Source organism: Bos taurus, chromosome 2 (genome assembly GCF_002263795.3).
Source record: "Bos taurus isolate L1 Dominette 01449 registration number 42190680 breed Hereford chromosome 2, ARS-UCD2.0, whole genome shotgun sequence".
In the NCBI taxonomy this organism is placed as follows: Eukaryota; Metazoa; Chordata; class Mammalia; order Artiodactyla; family Bovidae; genus Bos; species Bos taurus.
This window is the reverse complement of record NC_037329.1, coordinates 128,274,610-128,283,661: the sequence shown is the minus strand read 5'-3', so window position 1 is coordinate 128,283,661 and position 9,052 is coordinate 128,274,610. Positions and strand designations below refer to the sequence as shown.

General features: G+C 40.7%; 1 protein-coding gene across 10 annotated transcripts in view; it reads left to right on the top strand.

Moving 5' to 3' along the window:
* Positions 1–1,083: 1,083 nt before the first annotated feature.
* SRRM1 (serine and arginine repetitive matrix 1) overlaps positions 1,084–9,052 on the top strand; it is a 29,310-nt gene continuing 21,341 nt past the window's right edge. For 8 of the 10 annotated variants that reach the window (XM_059879691.1, XM_015460794.3, XM_024982610.2 and 5 more), the window contains exons 1-5: positions 1,084–1,138; positions 3,714–3,803; positions 4,114–4,236; positions 6,338–6,508; positions 7,487–7,602. In XM_059879691.1, coding sequence (XP_059735674.1) covers positions 1,118–1,138; positions 3,714–3,803; positions 4,114–4,236; positions 6,338–6,508; positions 7,487–7,602 — 521 coding nt within the window. In that variant the 5' untranslated portion in view covers positions 1,084–1,117. Of the gene's footprint in view, positions 1,520–3,713; positions 3,804–4,113; positions 4,237–4,525; positions 4,656–6,337; positions 6,509–7,486; positions 7,603–9,052 lie in introns of those variants that run through there. The other 2 variants (XM_059879695.1, XM_059879700.1) reach the window with 2 other exon arrangements.

Below are 9,052 nucleotides of genomic sequence, written 5' to 3'. Positions count from 1 at the left end.
TTAAGTAGGCGATGTCTTCCCAGTGGAAACGTCCAGGAGGACGTTGCCAACACACGTTTGAAGTTCGGGAGAGAAATCTGAGGTGGAAATCTATGAAGCTGCTGTTTAAAGCCGTGAGAGTGAATAGTCTCCAGATGAGTGCTGTGAACATAAAGCAGCAAAGGGAGGTGAGAGTGTGTGTTGGAGGAGTGACAATAGGTGGTCAGAGAAGGGTCAGATGCTTATCAGAGAAAAAGAGCGCGCTTAGAGTAAGTGTAGCAGAAGACATCGATGCTGGAGTCCTCACAGTCGGAGCAGATCGCTGGAGAGGCAGAGCTGGGCCAGCGAGGTCGACGCCCTGGCCTCCGGTCTGGAGACCGGCCGCTTCTCCGTCAGGCCCCCAGGGCCACAGCTTTCCTCAGCTTCCTGCCCGTAAGCGTGGGGACCGGGCAGCCGAAATCGAAACTCATCTAAAGGACAGTTCCAGCTTCTCCCTAAAGCTAAGGAGTTGTACGGAAACGGGAGCAAGCCGAGGGAGCGGGGCTAGAATGCAAACTTCACTCATACTACGTAGCTCGGTTACTTCAGGGCCGAAGTCAGTAACTGGCAAGCTCGTAAAACCAACACAATCACAACTTTCATAAACGACAGGGGAGGCCGTAGGCTTTTCCTCTGCGCAACGGCGGCCTCGCTAGCGTCACTATGAGGTAACAGTCTTTTTCTTGAAACGCTCCATGGAACCCCAAGGCGGGAGACCTCCCCCACTACGAGTAGAAGGATGGGTCAATTCACTCTCAGCAAACGGGGCTACTTAAGCACCACAAAAGGATTCGCAGGGCAGGGCGAGCCAGTGACTCTCGCACGCTCCCATTGGCTGAGATCGCGAGGCTCTCCTCATGGGCCGGCCAATAGAGAGGTCCAGAGCCTGGTAGCAACCCCTCCGCCATACAAAACGCGCGTGCGCAAGTGTGACGGGCGCTCACCATACTGAGCAGGCGCAGCCTCGTGTCGGCTGGAGGGGCGGGTGGAGCGCCGCGCGCTGCGTCCCGGCGCTCGGCTTTCCCTGCCGGTCCCGCCCTCCGTCGCGGCGGCGCGGTGCACCTTGGGATAGGGAGCGATCTCCGAGCGAGGCAGCAAGATGGACGCGGGATTCTTCCGCGTAAGTAGGAACGCGGGGACCTGGGGTGAGGTGGGGGGGTTATCCGCAAAGCCCGGCAGGACGCCTGAGCTCAGGACGGGGTAGCCGGCGAGCAGAGGCTTCGAAGATCCTGAGGATCCTCGGTGGCAACGGACGTTCCCCTCTGCCCTGCGGCGGGGACTGGTGCGCCCCTGCGCAGTCTCCTCCTCCGGAATCGTCCCCCCTACGCGGCGGCGACGACGGTCGCCGGAAAATGGCGGCGGGAATAGCAGGGAGCGATACCTCGCCTCCCGGCCTGCCTGACGGGGCCTGCAGACCGAGCCTCGCGTCCCGCCGGGCCCTGGGGCCTAGTGGGCCCGCGAGGAGGAAGTCCTTGGGGGGAGGCCGGAGGGAAACCCTGAGGTGACTGGCTGCAGAAGGGTGTTGGGGAGGACGGGTTTGGGGGTACCGCTTCAGGAGAGCGTGGACCGGAAGCGACGTTGAGCAGCTTTTCTTGAGAAAGCGGGCGCCGACCCCCCCTCCCCGCCCCCAACCCGGGTCTAAGCCTTCGGGAAGGCTCCGGGTCAGAGTTCGCGGGAGCTCCCGCCCAATTTGATATCTCTTCAGGGAGGGGAACGCGGATAATTTGTGTTTAGAACGTTTGAATCCGAGACTCTGCGGGCAGAGAGCTCAACAAAAAGTGCGCGTATATGAAGGCGGGGTTATGGAATGGATCTGCTCCACTCCTTCCCGCTCACCGTCCCCCCACCTCTCCAGTTTGTTTTACTCTTTTGAAAGTCTGCTCTAGGAAAGGCGCCTGTAGATTCTCAAGGGTCTGCGGACCCATCACTTGAAAGCAGGGACGTTACCGCCTCGAAATTACCCCTCAGGGCCCATAATTTATCGAGCGCGTGTTGGAGCCTGTTCATCCCCTTTTTCACTTTTGTAGGAAATGAGCACCCAGTCGAGATCTAGATCCTGGTTTGGCAAGTGACATTAAGAGATCTAGAGTTTGCAGGGTCTTTTTAATGCTGAACGGACCGTGTAGAGACCGGTTGGTCTAAGTCAGAAATAGGTTGGCTCTTTCCACTCCGTGGAGTATGAAATATGCATGGGTGTGTGTGTGTTTAAAGGAAAAGTTAAAAGAGGGAAAGACCGGGACTTCAGTAAAGAAAGCTTTTGACACTTCAGAACCAGGGTTGAAATTTCTTTTCAATTGACTTTAAATGTGTTAGTTTTTCATTAAATGTTGAAGTGTTATTCCAGGCGTTTGACTCAACACAGCCAGTTATATGACTGTTTTTAGGTTAGTTTCAGTTGAGTTTATCAAATTTTCACACTGCAAATTCTATCAAAGTATTTTGTAGTAAATCCTGAGTATTTCCTGTAGTGTTAATGTAATGTTTTAAAACACGAGCGTATTCTTTTGATATTTTCATTATTTCTCATGGAAAGGAATTCCTAAAGGAAAAGAGCAAGATGGGTGATAAATTTAAAAACGAGGTTTGCTTTTAGTGTTGGTAAAAATCTAGAAGAAAAGAGTACAATATATACTTCCCACAGTTCCTTAGAGGGATTGATTGGATTTGAGCTGAGTTAAAAGATTTTAGGAAGGTTATTCTTTGAGTACACGGCCATTCAGGTAGTAAGATAGAAATAGTAGCTTTCATTTGCTGGACTACTGCCATCTGCCAGTTACTTTAAGTATATAATTTCTGATATACACAGCCCTGCGAGATAGCAAGTAAGGAAACATTCTCGGAGAGGTTTAGTAAGTTTGAGGACATACGACTTTCGTAGTGGCAGAGTTGGGGTTTTGATCCACGTTCTTTACCTTCCTAAAAGAATTTTCTTGATCACCTTCCAAGGGACAGTGGCCAACTCTCTGAACCATTCGGTAGTTTTCATAGCACAGCCAGCTATTTCTGTATTTAATTGGGCCGTTAGGAATGACAAAACTCGTAGTGATTACTTGGTGGTCCAAGTAGTGTTTGAAGGCTCTCATTTTTGCAGTTTCTTTGCAGAAATTGAGTTTATTAAAGTAAACCTCCTATGTTTTTCATGCATCTCAAGTTCTGAAAGTTGTGAAACAACTACGTTGTGACTAACACAACTAGTCTCAGGGTGTTCTTTTTCCTCGCCCCCTGTTTTGTCACAGTCATTTTGCAAGCATGGTACTGGCTTTCAGAAGAGGATGAAGCTTAATGGTTTTGTTTAAAAAGGATGTTAATATTTACTATATTTCAGTGTGTTCTCATTTAAAAAAACAAACCAAGAAGAACCTTAAATGTCTTAGCATACAAAGAGGTGAAAAAGATATACATCAAATATAACTTGGTTATGGGGGAGGTGTTAGGTTTATGCTATATTCTGTGTATTGTTTGACTTGTTATAGTGAGCATATATTTTGTAACTTTTAAATACAGTCAAGTTTTCAAAATGTTAGCTATGTTGGGAAAAGAGTATATACATTTTGTACCTGTGAATATTAGCTATGATATTTCTGTTTACTTGATTACCCTATTCCAAAACTGTAAAGGTCATAGCCATCATTAGCAAATAAAAAATAGGAGTTTAACTTTGAGCTCTTAATTGAAATGTGCTTCTCTTCCTACAGGGAACAAGTGCAGAACAGGATAATCGGTTCAGCAACAAACAGAAGAAGCTACTGAAGCAGCTGAAATTCGCAGAATGCCTAGAAAAAAAGGTATTCTTCTGGTTAAACTGTTCTGCACTTTTATAGCACAGTTGGTTCAAACATTTTGGCTGTTTTGGAGCTGGACTGTAACATAACTACTTAGGAAAACATTTATAATTAAACATTTTCCATCTTTTAGCAACAATAGCAAACACTTGGAGACTGGCACAAGCAAATAAGAACAAGCTCTTAATAAATTGTATCATGCTAAACTAAAGAATCATAAGCAAAGGAACTTTGTTAAATAAAATTCTTATGTGAGCTTTCTTTCAGGATTGTGAAGCTGTACTCAGTAATAATTGCTTGCATCTTTTATCAGGTGGACATGAGCAAAGTAAATTTGGAGGTTATAAAGCCTTGGATAACAAAACGAGTAACGGAAATCCTTGGGTTTGAAGATGATGTTGTGATTGAGTTTATATTCAACCAGCTGGAAGTGAAGGTAATAATATACAGATGGCTCTTATTTCTGAATATGTGACATAATTTTGTGAATCTATGGAAACTGAATTTTTCTATGGAGTACAAATATAGGAGGGTTATTTTACAATGTTTGTTGTGAAAAGAATTCACTTTGTAAACAACTATTAAGGCTGGAAGTATAGTGAAGGTACATAGTTTTGAAAGATACACAGGTGAAAAATCAAACTTATTGTTTGTAATTTTGCTGTTACATGTTAAGTTACTTTGACAGCAATTTTCTAATGATAATGTGATTTATGATTTAAAAGGCCTGAACCAAAATGGAAGTTATTCCTTGCGTCTGAAGTATAGCACCATCACCTTATTAGGTCACAGCAGAGTGAGTGTCCCAATGTCGCTCTGACCCAACTCCCTTGATGATGCAGTGTGTGTTTGGAGGTGAGTTGTGTAAAGTGGCCGAACATCAACAACAACAACAACAAAAAATACAAACAGGAAAGAGCAATGGGTAAATCTATACACTGCTCTTTAAAAATACTATTATGAGATGGACTTTTATGTGAAGCATGAGGGGCAATTCTGATTTGATTGGATATTGTTTTTAAAATAATAAACTAAAATTTTTAGTTGTAGCTGCATGTCAGCTAGTCAGCGATTATATTTTAGGCACAGAATTTTTTGTTTACATTATAGTTAAACTTCAGACTAAACTAAATTGACAGTATTGTTAGACCCAGTTGATGTAATTGTTCCTTTCTTCATACATGAGCTATGAGATGACAATAGAATTGATGTTTAAAAACAATTTTATTATAAGATAGTCTGCTGTTATGCCACGACACCCAAAGGACAGTAAGATGCACCATATAACCTTTTGGCAAATATACCAATGTGAATTTACTTTTACATTAATCCTTTTCCCAAAGAGTTCGCCCTTGTGTTTTGACAGAACAGTTGGCATTTCAACTGATAAGGTATTTCTATTTTTAAGACATAATTTGGTAATTACATTTTGTTTTGAATATTTGCAAATAGTATTTAATTTTAAGAACATGTTTCTTTTTAAATGTATGCATTTTACTTAGAAAACCAGGAACATGGGAAAATGTTTTTTAAATGATGATTAAAGATAGATTTTATTGGAGAAATGCTTTACTGATTTGTATTTTAGTGCATTTAAAAACCTTAAGTATCTGGTAGTATTCCCCTTATAGTGAGCATGAGATTAAAGTTTAGAACTTTTTTAAACAATCTTTTCTTTTTTTGTGGTTGTGTACTCATTATTGCTTGTTCGTCTTTTGCAATTTAGATAAATGATATAACATTAAACTCAAGGTGGTTGAGTTGCAGTAGGGAGTCGGAAGCAAGCCAAGGGAACATCTTTCTCTACAGGGGACTTGGCGATTCCAAACCCCCAAGGTTCCAAGAAGAAACTGAAGACACCTGGAATCTGTACTTGCTTTGTGCTATTGAGCTGTGCTTGTTATATGGACCTTGTTGCTTGACCAACAGATTTAGCATTTAAAAACCCAGTTATTTCTGAGAAATAATAACCTCTTAGCCCTTTGTGGACAGTTGAGAATTTGAGGTGTTGTTATAATAGATTTTCCTTATGTAGAAGTGAAACATTCAGCTTAGTCTTCAAAAGTTACAGAGTGCATGCATAACTGGACAATAGATATTTTATAGAAAGCTATCTACAGTGTTAGAAGTGAACAGTTTATATACTTTCTATTTTTCGATGAGGGAGAATTTCCAGACAAGCAGGCACTTTCCTTGTTAGTAAATGCAAGAATTTGTGGATGTTCCATGTTGGTTTTTAAAGTTGATAAATGTAAGGCCCACTAACAGCCATAGTCTAAAAATACTTATGAAATCCACAAAGGATTAACAGGCTGCTCTGATGGCTTTTGGTAGAGTGAGAGAGAGAATTTGGTAATCTGTCCTAGAGATTACATTGCTGAGAAACTACTAGGGAAAGCTATTTTTAAAATAGTAAAGAATATATGTATCTAAGCCCCTATGATAGACTTAAAAATACTAATTTAAATGAGTTTTAGATTGGTTGATTGGTTTGTTTTGAAGTAACCTGTCTTTCTTCCTGTCATGTCTTTTTGCAGAATCCAGATTCGAAAATGATGCAAATCAACCTGACCGGGTTTTTGAATGGAAAAAATGCTAGAGAATTTATGGGAGAACTGTGGCCCCTACTCTTAAGTGCACAAGAAAACATCGCTGGGATCCCTTCTGCTTTCCTAGAACTGAAGAAGGAAGAAATAAAACAGAGACAGGTAAATGGCCTTTACTTTTTTGTAATGTTTGACTTGAGAGAGTAGTATCCAGACTGCTGAGACATTTTAAATTTTACATGTCCTGGCGAGGGTCAGTATGTTTTTCTCTACCGTAATATGTTTGAGTGTTCAACTTCAGTTCTCTGCTTCCCTCACTGTCATATTCCTCCCCCACCCTCAACAGTGAGTTTAAAATGTCATTGTCCCAGAGTCCAATAATTTGGTAGGTTTTATATATGTATATGTATGTGTGTATATATATATATATATATAAACATTAAAAATATATGTATGTGTGTATATATATATTTTATAAAACATACCATATACATATATATACATTAAAAATATATGTGCGTGTGTGTATATAGTACATTAAGCTACATATAGCTTAAAAGAAAATTGAACTTTAGTAAGTGTAAAAGGTAAGCACAAGCTCTTCATATGGGCAATACATTTTAAATCACGAATGGATAATACAAATGTGAAAATGATTTCTTTTTTCTTAGTAAGCTTGAAAACAGCCAACAGCCATTCTCTTTAGTTCAGCAAGTATTCAGTACCAATCATAAAGTTTGTCTGTAGTGCCATGTGCTCAGTCATGTCCAACTCTTTGTGACCCCATGGACTGTAACTCTCTGGGCTCCTCTTGTCCATGAATTTTGCAGATAAGAATACTGGAGTGGGTTGCCATTTCCTCCTCCAGGGGATCTTCTTGACCCAGGGATCAAACCTACATCTCCTGCATTACAGGCAGATTCTTTACCCACTGAGCCATCAGAGTTATTCAGTCTGTAGTATGGATGAAAAAAGACCAGTCTGATTGAAAAGCAGAGACTGATGAAATGACAGTTACCTAAAATTGGGGTGGTGAAAGACAGTTATATATAACATTGGTTTTTATCAGATATACAGTCTTCAGTTTGCTCGTTAATCTCAAATGGTCAACTGTTTACTTTGAAAACCTTATCTTTACAGATTGAACAAGAAAAGTTGGCATCTATGAAAAAGCAAGATGAAGACAAGGATAAGAGGGATAAAGAAGAAAAAGAAAGCAGCAGAGAAAAAAGGGAGCGGTCTCGAAGCCCAAGAAGGTACCGCACAATCTGCATACCTGATATTTTGGGGGGTTTATGTTAATTTATTTTTAATTGAAGGATAATTGCTTTACAATATTGTGTTGGTTTCTGCCATACATCAACATGAATGAGCCATAGGTACACATATGTCCTCCCCACCTTGAACCTCCTTCCCACCCCTCTAGGTTGTTACAGAACCCTGGTTTGAGTTCCCTGAATCATACAGCAAATTCCCATGGTCTATCTATTTTACATATGGTGCATACCTAATGTTTTATGAGTATCTTAGGTATTAAAATATTGTGTCCAGAAAGTTACACAGTTTAAAAAGGAAGCTAACAGTACAATTCAGGAAATTTTTCCATCATACAGTTTTTGTGGTGAGCTATGGCTTGCCTCCGGACTAAGATATTTCTTGTTTTAAGACAGATCATCATTTGACTATAATAATTATCTCTAAAATCTAGGTAAATTAGTCAGTCCCTTAATTCCTAAATCTTGGCTTGTCTTTCATATTGCTTTAAATTATTTTGAGTTACTTTAATGTACTCCAATTCTTTTTTCTTTAGTTTTTTTTTTTTTTTCCAATTAGAAGTCTATACCTACTAGCCTTTCATATTGTACTTTTCTTAGATGGTTGTACTGAATGCAAAACAGATACTTGCTTTCTTTTTCCTTCCATTGAGACTATGGTTAGGTTCCCATTTTTTAATCCATGATTCAACTTTTGTATTTTTGCTGGTGAGAATTCCATTAGGCTTTCCGTTTTTAGGATTCTAATATCTTCATAAATTAGCTGGCTGGAATTAGTAAAGAGAGCAGGTAATTTCTTTGTCCCTTTTATTGATATACTTGATATGAAAAGCTGTTAGCAGGGAAGCAGTAGTTCTAGAGTTATGCACAAATCATAGTGGTAACTATTTGAAGTGAACCAGATTTACTCTTTTATTTCAGGTTAGGGAAACTGCTGTTGAAATGGAAAAGGGGCTTCTCTTCCCAAAAAGCTCTCTTAGGCAAGTTTGATACATTCATCCTCTTCTGAAGAGCATATTGCTTTAATTGCCCTAGTCATTTTTTGTGCAATACCAAGAGTACCTGATGAATTTTGATGGGATCTGTCTGGATCTAAACTGCTTTTTTAGATCTGATTTATATGCAGAGTGTCCCTGATAGCTCAGTTGGTAAAGAATCCACCTGCAATGCAGGAGACCCTGGTTCGATTCTTGGGTTGGGAAGATCCCCTGGAGAAGGGATAGGCTACCGACTCCAGCATTCCGGCCTAGAGAATTCGATGAACTGCATAGTCCATGGAGTCTCAAAGAGTTGGACACAACTGAGTGACTTTCACTTTAAACGGACAGCTTTCTTATTTCTACATATTTCATTCCTTTTACACGTCCTCTTCCTGTAAAAAGTTGTCCTTTGGTCTTCTCAACTCTCAGAATGATTAAGAACCTAAATCCAG